The sequence below is a fragment of the Epinephelus lanceolatus genome, chromosome 21 (assembly GCF_041903045.1).
Source record: "Epinephelus lanceolatus isolate andai-2023 chromosome 21, ASM4190304v1, whole genome shotgun sequence".
NCBI lineage: Eukaryota > Metazoa > Chordata > Actinopteri > Perciformes > Serranidae > Epinephelus > Epinephelus lanceolatus.
Window position 1 is genome coordinate 12,778,405 of NC_135754.1, and position 24,426 is coordinate 12,802,830.

General features: G+C 41.7%; 3 protein-coding genes across 3 annotated transcripts; all 3 read right to left on the reverse strand.

Annotated features, from left to right (window-relative positions):
• Positions 1–554: 554 nt before the first annotated feature.
• On the reverse strand, positions 555–5,347 carry rbp3 (retinol binding protein 3). The gene is made up of 4 exons (XM_033610751.2): positions 4,041–5,347; positions 3,430–3,620; positions 2,946–3,088; positions 555–1,439 (listed from the first exon to the last, which is right to left on the reverse strand). Exons 1-4 carry the CDS (start codon positions 5,232–5,234, stop codon positions 1,114–1,116), a joined length of 1,854 nt encoding a protein of 617 aa, XP_033466642.1. The 5' UTR covers positions 5,235–5,347; the 3' UTR covers positions 555–1,113.
• Positions 5,348–7,197: 1,850 nt separating this feature from the next.
• irbpl (interphotoreceptor retinoid-binding protein like) lies at positions 7,198–10,103 on the reverse strand. The gene has a single exon (XM_033612083.2). The coding sequence runs from the start codon at positions 10,012–10,014 to the stop codon at positions 7,339–7,341; it is 2,676 nt and encodes an 891-aa protein (XP_033467974.2). The 5' UTR covers positions 10,015–10,103; the 3' UTR covers positions 7,198–7,338.
• Positions 10,104–18,994: 8,891 nt separating this feature from the next.
• On the reverse strand, positions 18,995–23,280 carry gdf2 (growth differentiation factor 2). The gene is made up of 3 exons (XM_078163502.1): positions 23,117–23,280; positions 22,718–23,039; positions 18,995–20,551 (listed from the first exon to the last, which is right to left on the reverse strand). The coding sequence occupies exons 1-3, from the start codon at positions 23,195–23,197 to the stop codon at positions 19,635–19,637; spliced, it is 1,320 nt and encodes a 439-aa protein (XP_078019628.1). The 5' UTR covers positions 23,198–23,280; the 3' UTR covers positions 18,995–19,634.
• Between the last annotated feature and the right edge of the window lie 1,146 nt (positions 23,281–24,426).

The following is a 24,426-nucleotide window of genomic DNA, read 5'->3' on the forward strand; positions in this document are numbered from 1 at the left end:
GGATTTATCTTGCTGTCGCTCAAAGTCCCTCGATCACAATATTCTTTATTAGATATTATCTTTACTACAATCTTCTGTATCTCCTGATTGAACTGTCATCCACCAAAGACTCACATGTCCAGTAGTCCTTGATATGATTGCCTTTAAATTCAGTGTAATCTTGTGACACAAGAGCACCCCCTAAATCAAATTGTCCCTGCTGTACAGTTCACCTTCAGTCTTGATGTTGTTTCTCTCTTGAATGAATGCTTTACGTACCAAGACTTTGTCTGTTGCGGTACAGATATCAAAGTCTGTAATGTTATTCCATTTTTGGCAAGTTAAAGCTACAATTTAGCAGCATTACGAAAAGAAATGTGCTGTTTCTCTTTACTCTTCACAGCTGTTGGTTAATGATGTAGTAACTAACTGCATCAAATTATAAAGGGCACTACCTGCACTTCAGTGTAGAATAGATAGCCTACGCAGTATATTCAAGGACTTTTGTAATGATAAATACAGATTTTTCATGTCTGTGTGATGCCTCCTCTGTTGATGTAAAACATGACACACACTTTCATATTTCAGTTGTCTTTTTTATTGTGTCTCACCACTGGGCATACAGTTTTTCCCGTACACAATGAGGACATCGTGTGATGATTTGCTGCTCAGAGCAATAAGTGTATTACTTCAAAAGGTCCCAAATCCAAAAATCTAACATAATTCATTAATCGCAAACATAGTTTGAAAGCATTTTTGGTGTGTGCTTAATCTGTGTTAAATGTGATTTCTCAAAAATGTAATTTTTTAAAGTTGTTTTAATGTTACAACTGATCTTTGACACACAAAACAATCGGCTTCTCAGCACCATTCATTCTTACAACCTTCAGCAGTCAGTAAAATTCAACAGAAATAATACCTATAAGTTGATCCTACTGTCGAACCTTTGCTCTACATTACAAACAGGCTAAAAAGGCTTAGGTTTTGACATAATGAACAACAGATTACACTTTGTACTTTGTACTTAATCTACATTCTTTACTTCTTAGACCAGTCTAGTTTTGAAATCTTGAAACTATTTGGCCAAAGCAAAAGTGACTGTTGCAAACCCCCTGGTTTTGTTCAGGACATGGTTTACTTCTGGCCTGCAAAGTGCTTGTTGAGGATGCCCTTGGCGGTCTCAAGGGCGGCGTCAGCTGCGACAGGTATGTGAGGTGCGATGCCAGCTCCCTCCCAGGCTGGCCCGGCAGCAGTGTCGGAGTGGACGGTGGGGATGCTAAGGAAGATGTCAGTCTCACCAACACCAAAAGTCTTGGGTGGGTGGGAAGTCCCGGCAGTGGTCTCTCCAATGATCATGGCACGGCCGAGCTTCTTCATGATGTAGACGAACTCCTCTGCGGCGCCAGCAGTCGCTCCACTGGTCAGGATGAGCAGGCTCTTCTTGGAGCCATACCTTGTTCCTGGGGAAGAGGAGGGAGGCAGGACAATGCCAACAATTTGAGGCAGAAGACATGGAAATGATGGGTGGATAGTGAAAATGGTAGGAAATTATTTAGGTAAAGAAAAAGATGAAGGGTGACTAACAAGTAGAAGCAATGTTATAGCAATCACGCCTCCCTTCAAAAGGCTGCAGAAAACAGATAAGCATTGCAGAGATAAAGCTGTCTTGCTGACCAAGTTGCCTTAAAAACAACTTTGAAGAAACAACAAAATCAAAACTACACGTATTTCATATTACCGGTGGTGCTATTTATTAAACTTGATTGTATTGGTGTGAGTTGCTGAGTGTTGAAGATATCAGCAGTAGGGATGTCTGCCTTCTCTCAATTACAATGGAACTAGATGGCACTCAGTTTGTGGTGCTCAAAGTGCCAAAAAAATCCATCTGAAAAACTCAACAGCAAGGTCTCTTTTCAAAAATCGTGACAGGGTGACTCCAGATAATCCACAGACCTTGTTGTGAGCAGTTTCATGTAGGAAATACTTTCTTTCTACCAAACTACACCCAGCAAACCTATCACCATGCAGAAGGAAACATGAATCTACTGCTACCTTAGCTAGCATCACTGAGCTAGCTAATGCTACAGCTAAGCTGAGGAGGACACCATTAATGTTTACATCTTACGTCATGAGCCCAAACCTCTCGTCTATAAGGAAATGCAGGCTTCATTTTGCGGGATGATGCAGTTAGTGGGTGAAGTTGGGTTGGTGAAGGAAAATAGTTCCTACATGAAACTGCTCACAACAAGGTCTATGGATTTTCAACTGGCAACTGGTCACGCAGTAACTGGGTCATGATTTCAGGAAAGAGACATTGCTGTTGAGTTTTCAAATGTATTTTTTTTGGTGCTTTGAGCACCACAAGCTGAGGACCATCCAGTTCCATTATATTCAAGAGAAGGCAGACATCTCGACAGCCGATATCTCCAACATTCTGCCAAAACAATCTAGACTGATAAATACTAACAGGTGAGAGTGTATTTTTAATTTTGGGGTTAATTGTCTCTTTAAAGACCTATCACTATATGGACAATAATCCAGACAGCTTTATGGCTTACTGGGCTAATAGGACAGTTCATCTTAAAAAGGTCAAATGCACCTTTATTCTTGTATTTTTGAGCCTTCATGTAACTGATTTTGGGCCAAAGGGTCCAATGGAAACACAGTGGAAACAAAACACTGGTGACCTTTTCAAATGATCCGCTAAAGTTGTTAGCAAGCAGTTGCTAATTTTACACACCCAGACACACCAGATACAGAGCAATGTTAGCATTCATTTGGAGTCATGTTTCTCGACACCTGGCGAAATAAGTCCAATATAACATTCCTTTTAGCTTTGTTTTTGGTCTCTGCCACCTCCGGAGAAAACATTACCAGCTAGCTGCTACCTCTGTTGCTAACAGGAATCTGTGGTGCTATACACAGTAAAATATAATGACTTTTTAGGGGGTTTTTTTGTAAATTACCAGTGAGTTCAGGCAGGGTTCGGAGCTCGATGGTGGTGCCGGACGGCCTGTCATACAGCTTGTCCAGCAAAATCTGCTTGTCAGCATCAAAGAAGTAAGAGCAGAAGCCTGCAATGGCTGTTGTTGGGCCACCGATGTTGTTCCTGCAAAACAATTGCAGACAATTAAAAAAATAATAATTAAATTATCCTTAATGAACTTTGCATAAGTACAGGCATTGATAAAGTATATCTTGACAACATGGTTTATACGTAAGAAGCTATCTTCAAATTAGTTCATCCTCTTTATCTGTTGGTGGTCCATATTTTAAAATGACATGTAGATGATCATTAAGTAAAGAGATAAATCCTTATTTAAACAATAATACTTTTGCAAACTAAGTCACCTCTATTTAATCATGGACTGATGGGCATTTGCTTTTTGGAATGGACACATGACATTTTGGACAGAAGCTTTGACTTGCTACATGAGCAGGATCACCCACCTGAGGTCAACGATCAAACCGTCAGTGTTGACAATTTTGTTCCAGACGTGCTCAACAATAATCTGGGCGATGGCCTTGACCTCCTCAAAGTCTCCGAACATGTCAAAGCGCAAGTAGCCGATGTTGTTCTCAAATACATCAGTGTGGAAGGAGACTTTGATCAGCTCAATGTACATCTCTGGAGTATAATCCTGTGGGAGAGGAAGAAGCGGCAAGTCAACACATGGATTGTAAGCATGGCCAATAAGTCTCACTTAAAATAAATAAATAAACAGCAGATTACCTACATATACTTGTATTTCACATATTATTAAATGTATTTGAATTGCTGAACATTACAAATGTTTCCAGATTGTATTATTGATATCATATCCCTTATAGACTAAACATGTTTACCCAATGTACTGCCAAATTTTCTCTTTTAATTTGACTTTAGAAGCATTAAAAACATGTTTCATTGGTCATCTACCTGACATTACTACAACAATGTATTCAATACTTTTTGAAAAGTTGTGAATACTAGAGCATTTCAAGCTCTGTCAATAAATAAGAATGTTATTAAGAATGTTTAAAGAACCAAACCCCATTAATCTTGTGTACAAGGGACTCACCATGGGTGGAAGGACTGGGGTGTTGCTCGTGGTCTTCAGGCTCTTGTCTCCAGACAGGGTCTTCAGGTCAGCAGACAGCTTCACCCCCAGACTTTCCTTGGAGACAACCATGTTGTATTCGCCATTTGCCAGTAGCCCTCTCAACTTCTCTGCAACATCAGCCCCGATATCTTCAAAGGCATAGTTGTCGGCAATCAGGGCTGCTGATCCCTCAATGATGGCTGGAACTTGGGCACGGAGGTTGACAATCTTGATGGCAGTCGCAAGGGCATCCTCTGCATTGACCTCCACATCAGGGGTCACACCTGTAACCTCCCAGGTGGAGCCGGTGATGGGGTTGACTGACTTTGCGGTTGGCACGGTAATGTAGAAGTCAGTGTCGCCCACTTTGATTTTATCAACTTTTACAGAGCCCCCAGCGGTCTTCTCGCCCACAATGGTGGCCCTCTTCAGGTTCTGGAGGCAGTAGGCGACATCCTCAGCAATGCCCTTGGTGTTTTTGCTGGTGAGGATGATAAGGGGTTTAGTAACACCATATCTCTGCCCCAGGAGTGCAGGCATAGAAAACAGCTTAGTGGTGGTGTTTGAGGGACGGTCATACACGCTGTCGATGTGAAGTGCAGGCTCGGCTTCAGTGAAGTAAGACACAATATAGGAGAGTCCTGTGATGTCTCCGCTTCCAGTGTAGCGCAAGTCAAAAATGAGAGCTGATGTTGGCAAGATTTTATTCCAAACCAGGTCGAGGAGCAAAGGGCCAACCTTGTCAGCGACCTCCTCCCCAAGGATGTGATCGATCCTCAGGTAGCCAATGTTGCCCTCCAGGATGTCAAGCTTGATCGAAGTCTGTAGGACGGCAATGAGCTGCTCAGGGGGCAAGGGGGGCATCTTCGGGGGAACCACAGGGACGTAGTTTGGCTCATAGGAGACCATCAAGCGTGGGTCACTGACTGTGGTCTGGACTCCAGCACTGAGAACATTTGCCAAGGTTTCAGCATCTGGGATGTTGAGAACCTCCGTGTTGCTGCTGGCTGCTTCAATTGCCTCCTTCATCCCCTGCAGCTTCTCTGGTGAGCAATAATTGTCCATGACAATTTTTGCCATATCTATGATGAGGTTGGAATCAAACGCAGCATGGATAAAGAAAACATTCCCCAAAACTAGCAGAGGTGCCAACAGGAAAATAGCCTTTGCCATTTTTGTTAAGTTTAGTCAAACAAAAAGTGAGTAGATGGGAAGTGGAGGTTGTTGAGCCAAGCCTCCTTCTCCAGAGAGGTGCTTTGTCAAATGGCACTGTTTTGGCTGCAAGGTTTCTGTTAACACACTCGTAAGAGGATTTGCCCCACAATAAACCACTAAACGCATTATCCCAAGTGCTTCTGTAAGGCAATAACAGCCTAGCCGTGAAGGTGTGTAGTAACAAGGAGGTGTTGCCAAAGATAATCGTCTTAAATTTACACAAGGTATTTTGAATACCTATCCAAAGCTACCTGTGTCAAATAAGGCAAGCTTTGTACTTGACAAATGACGAGAAAGGGATTAAGGTTGGTGGGTTCACTCATTAAGCACTTTTGGTGTCAGTGTTTGTAAGTGGAATCTTTAGTGTGTGACTTTTGTGCCATTTTTGAAGATAAAAACAGGAGAAAATGTCAAAATAAAGCATGTGAGAACTCACGATTGCCATTTAATTAAACATTTAACTTAAAGCATCTCATTTACTTTTCATAGCCAAAGAGGAATATTCCGATTAATGCCTGTAAAGTAAATCAAATATAATTCCACTAATAACCACTGAATTTGTTTATTGTCTCATAAATGGTACACATTTAATAGCAGTTGTTCAGTTGGTGGTGGATGACTCCCCACTGTAATGGTGTTGAAGTGATCAGCAAGACTCTGTTTAGGTTTGTTTGATACTTGTGCCCTCTGCTGGTGCATTTTTGTAAAGGAACAGAAAAAGTGAAACATTATTACAGCATACTGAAAAAAACACAGTGCAAAGAACTTCAGCAAACAATCAAGAAATTAAGCCAAGAAATTACAATCTAACATAATGAAATACATCACCATACATTTACATATGTATTAAATAATTTCATACATTAACATGGGTCAACAGAATATGTACTGGATAAACACATGGTATTTAATATGTATGTAAAGGCAAAATAAAGGCAACTTTACATGATATAAATGAATACATGCGGGTGGGGAGTTATAAGGTCATCATATAAATAAAAACAGTGCAATTTAATTCAAGAAACAATGATATTTGGTGTATTATTAATAAGCAGTTGTTATATTCACAGTACTTAAGCTACTGCTCCACTGGAACAAGGCTGTTGTAATATCCGTGGGTTATCAGACTATATATCCTCTTAGTGTTTTTAATGCCGGGACAGATAAGTACATTTGAGGTTTGTTTATAACCACAGCAAATAAATTCCTTCTTGTAATGAGACTTATATTGTATCCATAAACACTTAATGCAAGTCCCTTGGATGAAGGCATCAGCTTAACACCTTAAAAGTACCAATAAATTCAAAGGTGGAGACAACTGCCTGGGATTCTGGGAGGTATAGCATAAATGTAAAAGATACAGGTTGTGGAGGATTGTCATTTTGTATTAAAGCTACCTATGTTGATGTAAAATGTACAAAGATTATTTTCTCCTTTCTTGTGAAAAGGCCTCTGAAACCGTTGAAGGAATAAGGGACTCTAAAACTCTAAACCAAAACCAGACAAAAAAATAATTAAATTGCAAGAAAAGCTATGTGGTACATTACTGCCTTTAAGGAGTAATTATCAAATACCTTACTCAATTATTAAATTGTATTTACCGTGTATCTGGTTAGTGCTACACATGCCACACATATAAATTGGACTTTGAAATTGAAGTGGGGGCTACATACCAGAAAATTAAAGGAATACTATGCAGGATTGTTGGTTACTGTTTGTTTACACGTTCACTAGCAAAATTGAAAGTAAAAGCCAACCCCAGATTCACTCTCATTTGGCAGTTCACCTTGCTTTATTTGCTGCTTATAGTCTAGTATTTGGTTGGGCTTTTTTTTTTTTTTTTTATAAAACCCCAACCTCACCTAAGCGCTGTGAAGGTACATGCACATAATGTCCCAAAAACAGAAAATTTGAAGAAATAATAAATCTAGGCCGCGACACACTTCTAGTGGGTCATAAGTGGTGATTGAGAGGGAATACTTATGCATGAGTACGTTGTTTTTTTAGAAACAAATCCTGCATAGTACACCTTTCACTAATACTCAGAATACAACAAGAAGATCTATTTTCCTTGATCTTTCTTCAGCCTTGCTGATATGATTCTCTGTGCCACAGGAAGAGCATCATTTGCCTGGGCTATAACATGTGGCTCAACCCCTGAAATGCTCCACTCTTTCCCACTGATTGCACTCAACACAACCTGGTTAGGGATGGAGGCGTACAGGACGCTGTCCCCAATCTGATAGGTTCCACTTGATAGAGAACCTCCAATTGTTGGCTCTCCAATGATTGTGGCCCTATTCAGGTCCTTCATAGAGCGGGTAAACACTTCAGCTGCTGACCCCGTCATGTGACTGGTGAGGATGTAGATGTCCTTGGTGGGCCCATACCTTTGACCTCTGATTTGAGGCAATGTCATGACCTCTGTCATGTTGGTTGTGGTGCGGTCGAAGACAGTGTAAAGATGCCTCAGAGGTTCAGCATCAAAGAAATAGGTGCACAAGAGGGGAATTGCTGTGGAATATCCACCAGTGTTGTACCTCATGTCAATGATAAGGGCATCTGTGTTTACTATCTTGCTCCACACTAATTTTATCAGCTGAGGCCCAATGGCTTTTACCACCTCTATATCTGCCATCAGGTCAAACCTCAGATAGCCGATATTACCAGGCAGAATATCAATTTTAAACAATGCTTCCACTATATATCCAACTTCTTCAGCAGTTGGGATCTTTGGGACGTCATGAAGTGACTCTGGCTCAACATCGCAGTGGAAGACATGGATGCGGTGATCACCTGAACTCTCTTGGAGGTCTGCAGTCAACTGAGATGCCAAAGATTCAAAGTCAACTACTGACCAGTACAATCCCTCAGACCATTTGCTCAGCAGCACTTTCCTGACCTCTAGTGCAACTGCATGGATTGCATAGTGGTTTTCTAACAGTTCCCCAGTTTTTTCTATGAGTATCTCAAGCCCTTGGTGAAAATCTGCAATCTCGTGAACGTGATCCACAGCTTCTTCGGCTAAGACAATGGCATCTGGAACCACACCCCCTCCTAGCCAGCATTCACCATTGTTGTCTAAAAAGTTTATGAAAGGGACTGTGATGGCAATATCTGTCCCTTCTATTTGAAATGTCTTTGAGTGCATCAGGGTACCAGATGTAATTTCCCCAATGACTGTGCCACGATGGAGTGACTGAATCAGGTAGGCAAACTCTTCGCCGGCACTTGCTGTGTAGTAGCTTGTCAACACGTAAACCCCACGTTTGGAGCCATAGGATGGGCCTATAATCCGAGGCAGAGAGTCATATTCTGTTGTTGTATTATGAATTTGGTCATATATCGTGAAAAAATGATGCTTCTGGGTAGTGTCCTGCAGATAGGACAGTATAAGGGCAAGAGAAGTAAAGGATCCACCAGTGTTATAGCGTAGATCAATAATCAAGTTAGTAGTGTCTTTGAGGGGCTCCCATATCTTTTTAGCCATGAGCTCTTCTAGTTTAGCCCCTGCAGACCACTTGACAAACTTGTCAATGCAGAGATAGCCGGTATTGTGTGGGAGAATTTCCACTTTGATCGTTGTATCGACCAGTTTCTTTAATGAATTCAAATCATTTGGGGGGTTGTCAAGCGCAGGATCCTCCTCTGTAATAGCAGCATTGTCTTGCACATATCTGATGATCAGTCGTGGGTCTTCAGACACAGTCTGGAGGTCCTGGTTAAGTCTGACTGCCAGGTCCTCCTCGGAGACAACAGAGAATAAGTCTGTGGACTGCAGATGTTGAAGAAGAGCTGGGACTCTGTCAGTGAAAGCATAATTCCTCCTGATTATATCGGAGATACTCTGCATAACTTTTGGAATAGTGCTCCTGATAGCCAGAAGGGACTTGGCTTTTGTGACAGCTTCCTTGGCGATAGCGTTGACTGTTGGGGAAACACCACTCACTTCCCAGCTATGGCCGGTGATCGGACTAACTGATCTTGCCACAGGAACTGTTATGTAGAACTCTGACTGAGGGATCCTAATCTTTTGGACTTTCACTGACCCACCAGCAGACCTTTCCCCGACTGTGATTGCCCTCTTTAGGTTTTTTAATGTATATGCCACTGCCTCAGCAGCCCCCACGGTACGCTTACTGGTCAAAATAATTACGTCTTTCTTCTTTCCATACCTTTCACCTTCTATTGATGGCACGGTCCACAGCTCCCTTGTTGTATTCGAGGGCCTGTCATACACAGTGTCAATATGAATGAGGGGCTCAGGGTCTGAGAAATAGGAGATTATAAAGGGAACTCCAGACAATTCTCCAGCTGTGCTATGTCTCAGGTCCAAGATCAATGAGGATGTCTGAGCAGCTTTGTCCCAGATGTTGTCCCTCAGCAGAGATCCAAGCTTCGCCGCTGTCTCCTCCCCAATGACCCGATCTATCCGCAAATATCCAATGTTGTTGTCCAGTATATCCAGCTTGACAGAGTTTCTCACCAGCCAGATCAGCTGCTCTTTGGGGAGAGACGGCAGCGCCGGTGGCATCACTGGGACAAAATTGGGCTCGTATGATACAGTCAGCCGCGGATCGTTAAGCGCTCCTTGTACTCCGACTGTGAGCACAGATGCCAGGGTCTTTCGGTCCGAAATCTGCAGGATTTCTCCGCTGTTGATGGCTTGTTGGATGGCCTCCTGCATCCCAACCAGGTTCTCAGGAAAGCAGTAGTTTTCTAAAAGAATCTTGGCCATTTCTAACACCAGGGCAGGCTGGAATGATGAACTGACAGATAGAGTACATAGAAGAAGCACCAATAGCAGTGGTGGTGTGTGTTGCGCCATCGTCAATGTCCTCATCATCACTGCTAGAAAGAGAATTACTCAGTCCTCTCTTTCACTGGGCTGCTTTAGCTCATTTGTTCGTGTTGAAAGATGATGATTTTTTTGTAGGAGGGAACACTGTCACTGTCATGAGTTTTTTGGACAACAACAACATCCACATAAGAGGCTTTTGTCCCCAATAAACCTTTAATCGCATTATCTTTGGTGCTTCAGCCAGTAGACAATAACAGAGACTAAAAATTGGTAAACGGGAGCCTGAGCAGTGTGTTTTCCTTTCCTACACAAATCCACTGCATGTGTGGGTTCTTATTTTTATTGGACTCTTATGCATTTGTTTTTTTTGTCCTTTGACTAGGAGGCTTAATGAACCTGACACAGTTTACTATTACTAACAGTTAAAATGTAGTCTTATTTAGGCTTGATTTACAGTCTGTAGCCTTCATTTTCTGAATTTGTCACGTTATCATATTTATACTGAAACTTTTCTTTTAGATACAAAACTGGTTTGAGAGGCAGGTAAAATGTGTTAACGGTGGAATTATTGGTGCGAAAGCCTGATCACAAACTCTCACGCTAACTCTCCCTCTCTTTTGTCTGTTATGAAAGCTTATGGTGGTGTATTTTGGTGCTGTTGGTAGCTTTAGGGGTCATGTCTGGGTCATTCCACGTGGCAAAGCCTTCTTAAAATATACACAGGATCAGATTGGGTAAAAAATAAATAAATAAAAAAGCACACAAATACACACCCTGGATATAGGAACAGAAGGGTGACTGGAAAGTCTTAATCTGGATCAAATGCTGAATTATTTGCTTATTCTCCATTTTCTCCTGCTCTGCTATTTTATCACAGTAATGTTTCCCCTTGTTAGATTTTTTGTTTTAATAAAAAGGTGTCCATTGCAAGTCCCAAGGTGACAGGTTTTCTGTCTTACATTTAATTTAAACTATATTTGCTGAAGTGCTAAATCTGTATGTTGAACTTGAACCCGACATCAATGACCTTGTGAGACTCTGAGTCAGACAGTTTTGCAGTTCAGAAATATGCAGCCAGCCGTCATCTTCTTCCGGATGCTAGACTGTGCTCAGCTAATCTTTGCGTCTTAACTTTTAAGCCTCCTGCTTTACATAATACAATTCCCTCTGCCAATTCCCTGTAAACCAGTCAAGATGTCTGAACACTGTATTGTGTCATACTATGCCCTCATGTGTCAAATATAAGGACAGGTTACACATTGTGGAATTTCAGATGTAGAAATATTCTCTCAGGGCAAGGCTGCTGTATTGGTTGAAATAATCTCATTGGATAATTTACAGCTATACACAGTGGACTAGTTATCTTGGTAAGCTAATTAGCCTGCTGAGATTCTTATATCACAAGACCAGAAATTCAAATACAGCAGGCAGCTATTTTCAGTGCTGAAGCTCCAAAAACCCTCTACAGGCTACGTGCCCAACACCAAACAGCTAACAGACAAGGTTAGCAACTAGCTTGAAATAAAGGGAGTGGAAACTGTGTAAATCAGTGTGTAAATGAGCCTTTGTTTGCTAATATATTAACTGTGAAAGATCATAATTTGTAACTTTTGCATTTACAGCTTTTTGTACTGCCCATAAGTGGACCAAAAAGGTCAATTAAGACAGGCTCAAGATTTAATACCGCTAATGCAGACATTTGAAAGGACCTCCATGCAAAATTCAAAGCATATGAATTGTCTGGACATAGTTTCCAAAATAGAGGAGGCTGGGCCAGTGGCTAGCTGCAGCTAACAGTGCTAACTCCATAAACACTTTTGGCCAGCAGCAACAGTGCTGATTAAGCTAACGGTACTAACCAGGGTTGGCACAAGCTTGGGATTATAGCACACACAAACACACACACACACACACACACACACACACACACAGGAGACTTCATTCTCTGCTCAGACACTACTGTAGCCGTCTTGCTACGTTTGTGAGTTCCCCAGCATTGACACACAGATCCCCTGATAGGTTTACAGTCTGGAGCTGTCTGCTCCGAACAACAATCATTAAATTAATTAATAAATCATATGTGCCCGCAGCTGCCCGGCTCCTGCGGCACATGCTCTTCAGTAGGCTACGTTTTAAACTGAACCAACACACAGGCAGAGGTTTCCTTCCTGTGTAAAGCAGACGTCGCTCCAGGACCAGCACATTACTGCATAAAAAGGGGAGAAAGAGCAGTCAGATTAATCAGCAGCAGCTGTCCCAATCAACTCACCTGCCACTACTCTCCTGAGCCATCCCCCCCCCCACACCCCTCTCTCTCTCCTGCAGCCAACTGCTAACCACACCCTCCTCCACAACTGCACTATGTGTCTAGCAATAGGTTCATTTGAGATGAGCCAGGCCTGTGCAGACTCGATTACCGGCGATCGGCGCACAATCCATGCCGGTTAGTTTTGTGTCCGACTTCATCCTGACTTGCTCTGACGTATTACAAAAGTGGACGGTGATAAAACCGCGAGAGCAAGGCGGCCGCAGTTTTTAGAGCCAGGCGCTGCAGTTGCTCTCCACCGACTGCACCGCCTGACTCTCACCTGATCTAACAGCTGACTGGTTCAGATGTTGACTCAACAATATGACGTTTTAGATAAACTATTCATTTTTGTTAGAGATTAAGATTGTATTTGTCTGATTTCTTTATTTTAATAAATTAATCTATCATAATTAAAACAACTGGAGACTAAAAACAAACTGATATATGGGTCTGATCACTTTTTTAATGAATTGACATCATTCCAGGCAGGATGTGAGTGTGTCTGTGACTTCCTGTATGGACTGAAGGCTGCTGGAAACTGTTCGACTTCACCGCGGCTTTTTGTCACCGCCCCCTGCTGCGGCCGCCTGCTCTCGTCTACTTTCCAGGCGAGGCGCAGTTCATCTCGAACGAGCCTAATTACTGGTTTGCTGCTGTATTAATGCTCTGAATGTCAGAACCTTTAATATGGCTCTGTTGTTACATGTTGATGACAGGGGGAATCTCTTGAGAAGCAAAAGTCAACTGAGCCAATTATTTTTGTGGACATTAAAATGGGAAACTTTGTTATTGGTGCTATTTTGGGACAAGAGTAATTCTGGGTTACCAGAAAGGACGTGCATGAACTTGTCCCCTCACTGGTTTCATCACAGAGGTTTGAGCTCTGATAAGGACGTGTCACTGACTTCAAATATTTACAAAGCTAACACTCAGTATGTTTACATGGACAGTTTAATTCCGCTTTTAATCGAAATGAAAGGCCATTCCGATTAAAAGTGGTCATGTAAACGATCATTCCGACTGAAAAATGGTCATTCCGATTGAAAATTAAATCCGATTAAAGGGGGTGGTTTATTCTGTTTGTCATTCCGAATAAAAGAATTTTGTGTGCATGTATACACTCATTCCTCTTTAAGTTCATTCCAGTCTTTCTGTGCATGCTCATTTCCTTGCCCTTCTGGTGCGATGACGTATATAGCGCGCATAGCAACGGGCTGCATAGCAACGGGCTGAGATAGAGCAGTCGGACTCGTTGCACTCACCGGTTTCCATTCGCCACAGCACAGTCTTCTATCTCCCTTCTCCTCCTCAACAGATGAAGCATTAGCAGAACAAGGTTGTTGTCGTACTGCTGCTTCAAGAATATAAGCAAAACACGCCCGAAAAAAGGCACTAAGAATGGCGTCGTCAAGCATCTTGTTAAGCCTGATTTATGGTCCTGCGTTAAATCAACAACGTCGCTACGTCGTAGGGTACGTGGCTACGCAGAAGGCTCGCCGTAGCCCCCGGCGTAGCCTGACGTGCACCTCCCCAAAAATGTAACTACACGTCGAGGCGATGCAGACCCAGCACAGACTGAGAGGGCTGTGATTGGTTTGCTTGGTAGCAACGCATTTCCGGTTCCGTATTTCCAGATTTCGCCATCCCCGCCATCTTTAAACATCTTCTGTTGCAATGTAGATGTTGCAGTATTAAGGCCCATTTATGCTCAACGTTCAATACGGATACGGACGGAGCCATCAGTCTGTGCTCCGCGTTCATTTCTCTGTGACCGGAAAAGCCGGAAGCTAAACAAAAAATCAACTAGAGACGACGATAGCCATTCAGGAAAGGAACGCAGCCTCCTATCGCTCTGGCAGTGAATTGCACCGCGACGAAATGGAGTGACGGAGAAGTTCGAAGGTTCACGACGGCGTCACGGCAACGACGTAGGTAAGTCGTAGGTACGCCGCAGGACCATAAATCAGGCTTTATCCGGAGCGAGGACTACAGTGTTTTCTTCTGGTAAACATAAACACGTAACATCTGCCCCGCCCCCTATCCAATCAGAAACCTTCCCTGCCCCAAACCTTGCGCAGACCTGAATGAAGGCGATTAAACTGATCTCCCATGTAAACCCTCATTCGGAATGAATATTTCTCATGTAAACTACCTGGAAAAACTTTAATTCCGAATGATTTCATTCAGATTTATTTCATTCCGAATGAGAAGCCATCATGTAACCGTAGCAAGCTGAAAAGAGTTGGATTGCCAGTGGCTTTGCTTTTTCCCACCCCCCTACTTCTAGTGCCCTTGTTCGGACCATGCCAATTTTTGAACTCAGCTTTCATTGTGATGTCAACTACACACCTGTAACGTTCAGTGATCTTGTACAGTTGTGATGCTGTCATACAGACAAAATCTGTCCTCAAAGAGACAGAAAGACATGTATACACCTGGCAAAATACTCAAAATGTGGTAGTTCCTGTCTAGGACCACATTTTGCCATGATGACACACGCATACAGACTCACAAGGTGAAAATAATACAAGCCCCTGCTGTCGCAACTGGTAAAACCTATGTTGATCCACAGGATTCAACTTTATACAATGTGAAAAGCTGAGAGTCCAGAGTCCAGTCACTGCTTAAGCTGGGATACAATGATGCACAGCTGTTGTCACTATCATCTAACGAGCAGTTGGATGCAGCTACACTTTCTGTGGGGACTTAGAGGCTGTTTACACGTACACTGTGATTTTGATAAACGGAGACATCTTCCTTCGTTTGTGCCCTTCGTTTACACGCAAACGGAGATTTCTCCTCTGAAAACAAGTCTTTCTAAAAACTCCGGCCAGAGTGGAAATTTTGGAGAACTCTGGTTGCGCGTTTGCATGTAAACTGAGATAAACGGAGCTGGAACTTGCGCCTGTGTAAAAAGTGCGACCTATGTTGCTATGGTGACAATGGATACATGGAAGGCTTGAGCTTCTCGTTACACTGCCACCTACAGGTTTGGCATGCTCTTGTGTATATATACACGGGTAAGTGTAAATGAAGATCTTTTTGAAAACGAAGACGGTGAAATGTCCGTTTATGAAAATAGCCGGCCATGTGTAAACGGCCTCTTAATAATCCCTGCTGCTGCTGCTGCTGCATTTATTTAAGGTGAAACATCCCAGAGCACTTTAAGTTTGAAATGTTATGCTAATTCAAATAACTGAGAATAACATCTATATTTAAATGTACATTTTGTCATCACTTATGTAGTGTCCTGTGTACCTGAATTGTGTTCTTTGGATAGGATGAGTTAACTGATTGGGAGCTTCCTGGGACAATCAGTGGCACCTGTTTCACCTACAAAAGGCCCTTGCTCACTGTCACTCTCAGCAAGCAGACTCCGTAGGGCCAGAGTCTCTCCTCACCATTTTGTTAACTATTTGTTTTGCTTTATTTTACTTAATAATTTTAAAATGTAGTTTATCCAACTTTGTTTCTCTCTTCATGCTCTATATTGTGTATCCCTCTTAGTTGTTGTAGGGCAGAGAAAACACTTTGGAAAACTGTCCTGTCATGTGGGAACTCATGTATGATAGTTTTGGTTGAGAAAATATAGGAGCAGCAGTTGCTGTTGGAGCTGATACAGCATCTTCTGTTTTGTTTATTGTTGTAACTCAAAAGTAGTTGCTAAATTAGCATCAAATAAAACTTAAACCATATGTAAACCTGTAAACCAGGCACTACAGTTTTTTTCTAGCCAACATGGGCTACAATTTTTACATCGTCTTAACACCATAAAAAACATTGGATGTTTAAATACCAATTTATGTTACAACAATAAAAAGTTTATTTTAACAAGATACATTGGTTGATATATAAATTTTGATATATAATTCTGTCATGCTAAGAAAAAAAAGTATGATTCAGTATCTATAACATTAAAAACATCTTGTTATGAAGTGAAAAGGATCACATAAAAAGGTTATAACAAGAAACTGAGCAATTTTTTTTAATCCATTTATTTTTCCAATCAAGGATAGAAGGCGTCAATAAAAAGTGTGTGAAAGGCACTGCTGATATTTATTAGTTTAACGCTGCAGACAAAAGTAATCGTTTGCCCTTTTGGTATATGGTCACCATGGGAAGTCAAAAAAGTAGGAAATAAACAATTAAGTTTTTTATTGATTTCGGGGTAGGACAGCATCAAAAACAAAATGTAGACATCATAAGACAAATAGTACAATAAAAACTTGCCACTGAAAGCTTGGTAGTCTGAATTTTGTGTTAGGAGTAGCAGCTCTGACATGCAGGAAGCAGCAGAGCTCATTATATATTTAGCAGATTCATGACTTCAGGAGTTTGTTACAGCCAGCCTGCATTGCAATATAGAATTTTCTCTCTTATGGTAGATGCAACATTAGCAATACAGCATTAATGTTGTCTGTATGGCAGTAACTTACCAACTACTGCTAAATATACAGTACAGGCCAAAAGTTTGGACACACCTTCTCATTCAATGCGTTTTCTTTATTTTCATGACTATTTACATTGTAGATTCTCACTGAAGGCATCAAAACTATGAATGAACACATGTGGAGTTATGTACTTAACAAAAAAAGGTGAAATAACTGAAAACATGTTTTATATTCTAGTTTCTTCAAAATAGCCACCCTTTGCTCTGATTACTGCTTTGCACACTCTTGGCATTCTCTCAATGAGCTTCAAGAGGTAGTCACCTGAAATGGTTTCCACTTCACAGGTGTGCCTTATCAGGGTTAATTAGTGGAATTTCTTGCTTTATCAATGGGGTTGGGACCATCAGTTGTGTTGTGCAGAAGTCAGGTTAATACACAGCCGACAGCCCTATTGGACAACTGTTAAAATTCATATTATGGCAAGAACCAATCAGCTAACTAAAGAAAAATGAGTGGCCATCATTACTTTAAGAAATGAAGGTCAGTCAGTCCGGAAAATTGCAAAAACTGTGTCCCCAAGTGGAGTCGCAAAAACCATCAAGCGCTACAACGAAACTGGCACACATGAGGACCGACCCAGGAAAGGAAGACCAAGAGTCACCTCTGCTTCTGAGGATAAGTTCATCCGAGTCACCAGCCTCAGAAATGGCAAGTTAACAGCAGCTCAGATCAGAGACCAGATGAATGCCACACAGAGTTCTAGCAGCAGACCCATCTCTAGAACAACTGTTAAGAGGAGACTGCGTGAATCAGGCCTTCATGGTCAAATAGCTGCTAGGAAACCACTGCTAAGGAGAGGCAACAAGCAGAAGAGATTTGTTTGGGCCAAGAAACACAAGGAATGGACATTAGACCAGTGGAAATCTGTGCTTTGGTCTGATGAGTCCAAATTTGAGATCTTTGGTTCCAACCGCCGTGTCTTTGTGAGACGCAGAAAAGGTGAACGGATGGATTCCACATGCCTGGTTCCCACTGTGAAGCATGGAGGAGGAGGTGTGATGGTGTGGGGGTGTTTTGCTGGTGACACTGTTGGGGATTTATTCAAAATTGAAGGCACACTGAACCAGCATGGCTACCACAGCATCCTGCAGCGACATGCCATCCCATCCGGTTTGCGTTTAGTTGGACGATCATTTATTTTTCAACAGGACAATGACCCCAAACACACCTCCAGGCTGTGTAAGGGCTATTTGACCAAGAAGGAGAGTGACGGAGTGCTGCGGCAGATGACCTGGCCTCCACAGTCACCGGACCTGAACCCAATCCAGATGGTTTGGGGTGAGCTGGACCGCAGAGTGAAGGCAAAGGGGCCAACAAGTGCTAAACACCTCTGGGAACTCCTTCAAGACTGTTGGAAAACCATTTCAGGTGACTACCTCTTGAAGCTCATGGAGAGAATGCCAAGAGTGTGCAAAGCAGTAATCAGAGCAAAGGGTGGCTATTTTGAAGAAACTAGAATATAAAACATGTTTTCAGTTATTTCACCTTTTTTTGTTAAGTACATAACTCCACATGTGTTCATTCATAGTTTTGATGCCTTCAGTGAGAATCTACAATGTAAATAGTCATGAAAATAAAGAAAACGCATTGAATGAGAAGGTGTGTCCAAACTTTTGGCCTGTACTGTATATTAACATAAACAAATTACAGTTACAATAGTAATGTACAGATTTACATTAAAACTAGCACAGGATTAACAGACGAACAGCTGTGATTAAATGTCACCTTATTAATGCCAGCAAATCTATTTATTGTATTTGTTTTACAAAACTCACATTACTAACAGATCTGCTTTGGCAAGATTTTTTTAATCTTAAAAAAAAAAAAAAAAAATGAATGCAACCCGATCTCACAAATACAAATAACCGTGACCTCTTCACATCACCTTACATATCGGTGTCAGTGTGTAAAAATTACAAAAAATGCCAATGCAAAGTCAATTAGGATTGTTTGTCATGGTAAACACACTAATTCCCTGGTTCAATGATGTCACGCATTAGGCAGTGGTTAACAATCCAAACCCTTAGGTTGTATAATGAGTGAGAAAGTCCATGTAGGGAGGAGGCTGAGGTGGATGGGTCAAAGAAATGCAGGACTTTCACCTGGGAGAGCACTGTTTGTGTCCTATGTAAAATAAGAACATAACATAACATGTACATAACATAAGTTATTTTACCCCATAACATAATCTTGTCCTAAACCTAACCAAGTAGTTTTGGTGCCTACACTCAGCCGTGCTCAAACCATGTAATTTTACATATTACGTGCTACCACCATGTAATGCGGTGTTAAGAGGTAGAAGTCATTTCACATATGTGAGATCACAATGCAAAGATGTTTGTTAACCACCAAAATACTGTTGCTTTTTACACACTTTCTGTTCTGTTTTACATTATTTACTGCATAATACAATTTTGTTTTTTGTTATAACACATTAGATCAAGACAGTGTATGGGCAAGCTTTTTATGTACATATAACCAGTATTAAATACACAATATAAAGATATCTGTCTCCTTTGGTTCGTGCTTGATGGTGATGACATGTGAAATGCTAACAGGCATGGTAGATAATAGAGGCGTCCATGTTTCTTGCACTGTTTCCTACTTTGTAATGCAACTGTTGCACAATCATTTAATTCCTTGGTATAAATAAAATCTTATCTTTTTGTTAGACCTGTGGTACTTCTCTTCTACTGGACCATTGCAGGAAATGAACATCAGACAGACTTAAATGAAATGCAGCATTTGCACTATTATAATCACCTGTCCTACCACCAGAGCAAACCAATTCTCTCTGACTACCTGCAGCCACACTCTGCCACCTTCATCTCTTCATAAAGGTATCTGATAGTGAGGCGTCCGTTCTCCTGATACATGACTGTGATGGGGTCCAATTTGATGGGGACGCAACATGCCATGTTGGCCTTCTTGGGGTTCCTGATGTTGATCAGCGTCTGGATAAGGGCGTGCTTTGATGGGGTCATTTCGTCTGTCAGCGGGTGGTAACACAGTCCTCGACATTCAAAGGCGTCATATTCTGGAGGCGCCACGATCCAGCTGTCCCAGCCAATGTCTTTAAAGTTGACTTTGAGAGAGGTCCGCTGGCAGTATTCTCTCTCTACCTTTCTTTTCTTTCTCCGTAGGTGCTCTTCCGGGATCTTGTTTGGAAGCTGATCTCCTCTGTTCCAGTCCGCACCTGAGTGTAAGATGGTTTCTTCTTCGTGGAGGATCATCTCTCTTAGTTCCTTCTTTTTCTCCCTCCTCCTGCTACCCAGGTCATCTGAGAAGATGATTAAAGCCGCTGAAGTGTTATCTCCAACAGACACGCTCATATTCAAACAGCCTGCTCCTTCTTCTTCACCTTTAGAGGCCCCACAGTCCTTCCCATCCACCACGACATCAAAAACAGTTGCTCTATGGCCCGACTTGATCCAGCTCTGAATCGCCGCAGTCACTTCAAATGTTTCCCACATGCTCTCGAAGCTTGTCACCTCTTTTCCAACCAGCAGTTGGGTGGTGGATGTGAAATTGTTGTAATCCACTTCATAGACTTTGACGGTGGTCTTGAATCTGTGGTAGGTGACCGTTGACCTGGGATCTGGGAAGAAGAAGAGCTGTAGTTCAGCAGTAGTGAGCTTCTCGTGGGTGGGGATGCTGATGTTAAACTGCAGCCTGCTCTTTGACTTTGTGCCATTTGTCTCAGAGAGAGGGATATCTGTTGGAGATAAGAAAAGGTCAGAGGTCAAATAAACGCTCTAAGTTTATCGTAGAGCAGCTAGATTTGAGCTGTCTGACCAAAATTAAATCCTTCATGGACTTAAGCACTTCCAGCACCTTATTGCATATCATGTAGCATCCTTTTTATTGTCTATGTTGTCCTGTCAATTGTCTGTATGTGCTGTTGTGCTACTCTGTGTGCCTTTTAATTGCCAAATGGAATTAAAAGGACAAAGGACAAATTGGATAAATAAAGTGTTTTGAATTGAACTGAATTGCATTAAAGTAACCCCCCCCCCCCCCCCCCCCCCAAAAAAAAAAAAATCAGTTAATGTATTGTTTGTGGGGTTTTTTTTTTTAGACTTTTTATACTGATTTAGTCAAAACTTTAATTACAAAATAGATAAATCAAATTAACTAATTTTCTTCTGATTGTGCCCCTATATTCTTCAGCAGGTGTGAATTTTTGGTTTAGACAGACAATGTTGACATCACTGTTGTTCCAACAGTTAGCCGATGCTTTGCCTCATCTGCGATTTGAGCAATCTGTATGTTACTACAAAATTTTGTCTGGATTTGTATGTTAGTTACTTCAACCTGGTCTCACTCCAAGTGCATTAATATACACCACCTGGGGCAGTGGGTGAAAGGGGTAAATGGTAAAAGGTGCCCCGGTGTCATTATAGTGACGCGATAGCATCTATATAAGCATCTATATAAGATGCACTGGACTTTAAAGCAGCTTCAATGTAAACCCATCTGCATCATTATTAGAGCAACAGACATAGAATAAATACTGAGTCTGCTTTGGTGGATGGGTCGGGTTAAGGACTTTAACCCAGGAGATTGGCGTTTGTGTCGAGTGTGAAACTAAAAGTCAATGTGCAGTTATTTTGTCACATGAGTCGTGTCTTTTCCTCACCCTAACCAAGGAGCTGTGTTGCCTAAACCTAATTGCTGACCCTTTCTTAGTCACAAGAGTCAGCTCGCATGACCACCAACCCCTTTACATCAAGATACCAACAATACGACACACAGATCATGTTGACTTTGTGTCATGATTACAGAGTAACATGAAGAATGCTGAGGTCACAGGACTACTTGTGAGTTTTCGCAGGCTGGACTTTGGACTGGACCCATGAAAGAGACGCAGCTAACAGTAGTTAGACCCCCTCCTTTATATAATGAAGGACGAACACTACACGGAGTGTGCTGTAGCTGTCAATGACTCAGCAGGTGTTACCGTGCTAATGCTAGCAAGCTAAGCTAACTAGCTTTCACTCTCTGCGTGGAAGCTTGTTAGCCTTGCCTGCTAGCTTCCAATTTCAGAGGGAAATACAAACTTAATCACGCAAAAGGTCCTCCCAAATGTTTAATGTTGTAAAGAGACAGAAGTCTGAATTTGCTAAAGGCTGATAACCTATGCTAAAACATCTTTTATCAACATTTGTAAGCTACAGGGCCATTATGTGCTCCAGATGAGAGTACACCGCTGACATTGACAGCGTGTCTTGAAGCAAGTCTGCCTCAACATCATCTGAATGGTTTGAAGCTTAGACTGTATAGCCTATAAATATGTCCAAAAACTGTTTCACCCTCTTTTGATAAAAATGGAAAATTATGTACAATAGTATCATTTTAGTTTATATTTAATTATAAAAAAGTGTTTAAAATTCAAATTTCAATATGTTTCTACTTGGCCATTTATTGGTAAAATACAAGCATACCAGTCTTTAGAGGTAGCAATTAGGCTATCATGGGAAAATAAATTACTGTATTGTAACTATTCAATGATAAAAATGCTACGGGCTACTTTAGAGCAGTGGTTCCCAACTAAGGGTTTGGGGCCCCTATAAGGATCACAAGATACATCTGAGGGTCTGTGACATAATTAGGAACTTGAAAAAGCCAAATTCTGCGACAGAAAAATTATACTGTTGTTTTATAAATTTGGCCTCAAACTTTTGCGTTACAATTTGCATTTGAGGCCTCTAATAGTACTGAAAAAGATCAGCTTTTATCATGGTAATGAGTAGTCACAAGTAGAAAGGATTCGTTTAAAAGGCATCAGGGGCAAAAAAGTTGGAAACCACTGGTTTGGAGCTTTATATAATATAAAATAATAATTTATAAAAAACCTCTGATTTATACCCTATTCATGTACCTTGGACAGTGAAGCTTCGTATGACATCAGACTGAGGGTTTGCCGAGCTGTCCGAGGCGTACTTGTTGTAGAGCTCCATCATAAACTGAGGAGGGTAGATTTTGCTGTTCTCGTGAGGAACGTCTGACAGGTTGAGTTTTCTCAGAAAGCCCTCCTTCATGGTTCCCAGGAGGTTCTCCATCCTGGAGTCTGTGTCTTCCTCCTCCAGAAGGTCCTCCTCTGACAGATGAGAGTAGAGTCCATCAGGGATCTCGCTCTGGATGTCATTATTGAGAGCTTTACAGGTGCAGGAGCCAACAGAAACCAGCAGACACAAAGACACCTGGAACAGGGATGATCTGGAGCTCCACATTTTGAAATCCGATCCTTTCTAAGCCACTGAGCTTGCACAAACTTTACCTTCTTCCCAGCTTTGCGACGGCAAGGTTTGAAAATGGAGATCCCCAATGCAAGGACCACAGTCCTGATGTCCGCTCCCATGCTCCCAGAGTAAACAGGGGGAATTGTGTCACCAAAATAGTAGCTTGGCCAAGCTTATCACTGCCATTGATGCCTTCTTTTAAGCTCTGTTATCATTAGAGGGCTGGCTGCTAATGAAGACACTGTAAACACTTGACAGCGATAATGAGGGAGGCAGAGGAAACTGTGAGGTTACTCAGAGACAGACATTTCCATTGAAAGTCTTTTCCCAGCTTGAGGGTGAAAGTGTTGAGGCCAGTGGAAACAAAACGCTTACAAGAAACACAACAGCAAATTGCATTCTTTACCGCCACCATTGCCACATATTTCTTACAGATTAGTTGTGCTTAACCGCTGCATATTGCAGGTCAGGCACATGTTCCAGATACCAAAATGTGGTTAAAACTTAATGATCTTGATCCTTTCAAAGGTACTGAAAAGGAAGGTAACATATTTGACAGATAGTTATTGAAATGTGCAAGAGAAATGATCTTGTAAGTCAATCAGTGATATAAAGCTGTCACAAATGCAAAAAGCAGCAAATCTTACACACTATGGACATTTGAATGCAACTGTAAAATCATAATTTGACCTCATACCAGACCAGACAAAAGAGATATTTGCTTGGCAAAATATCACCATGCAGATCTACATCTAGCAACATAAGCATTGTGGCTGGCGTTCTTTGGTACAGTGCCACCAGGAGGTGGAACATGCAAAGTGGAATATGCAAAGATTTTTGTTTTCCTGCTGTAATGCAGACACACCTTATGCTGCGCTCAGACTACCAGTGACAACGCAACAGGCTACAAGTTCTTTTCAATGGAAGCCGCTGACATGACGCCCAACACTTGACGCTACATGACTGGCAAGACATGCTACATATCAAAGTTAAGCTGGCCTCAACTTTTGTCAGCACTCTAATGGCGTGGTGAGGCATCAACCAATTATATGTTCACAGACGCACACAAGCCCATGATGACATAACTACGTCAATGACAGCGACAATGTAGCTGGCCATGGTGTAGCTTTGTTTTTCGTAGTGTGAACAGACTATTTAAGGTGCTTTCAGACAGTGAGCAACTACCACTATGGCCGCCAGCAAACAACGTCAATGTTCTGTATTTGTTCTGGAGCAGGCTAGAAACGATCCTACTAGCCTGCGCACTACAGGCTGCTTCTATCTACTTAGTAGCTACATAGCTAAATAGAGCCAATTGTAGCATAATAAAGTGGAAAGGTTAAGCAAT

Coding starts and splice junctions, on each gene's coding strand:
- rbp3 (XM_033610751.2), bottom strand. CDS start 5,234: ATGGCAAAGGCTATTTTCCTGTTGGCACCTCTGCTAGTTTTGGGGAAT. Junction 3,089..3,429: donor GGTTTGATCGTTGACCTCAG/GTGGGTGATCCT, acceptor ATTGTTTTGCAG/GAACAACATCGGTGGCCCAA. Junction 1,440..2,945: donor AACCCTGCCTGAACTCACTG/GTAATTTACAAA, acceptor CCTCTTCCCCAG/GAACAAGGTATGGCTCCAAG.
- irbpl (XM_033612083.2), bottom strand. CDS start 10,014: ATGGCCAAGATTCTTTTAGAAAACTACTGCTTTCCTGAGAACCTGGTT.
- gdf2 (XM_078163502.1), bottom strand. CDS start 23,197: ATGGGAGCGGACATCAGGACTGTGGTCCTTGCATTGGGGATCTCCATT. Junction 23,040..23,116: donor GTCGCAAAGCTGGGAAGAAG/GTAAAGTTTGTG, acceptor TCCCTGTTCCAG/GTGTCTTTGTGTCTGCTGGT. Junction 20,552..22,717: donor ACGAAGCTTCACTGTCCAAG/GTACATGAATAG, acceptor TATCTCCAACAG/ATATCCCTCTCTCTGAGACA.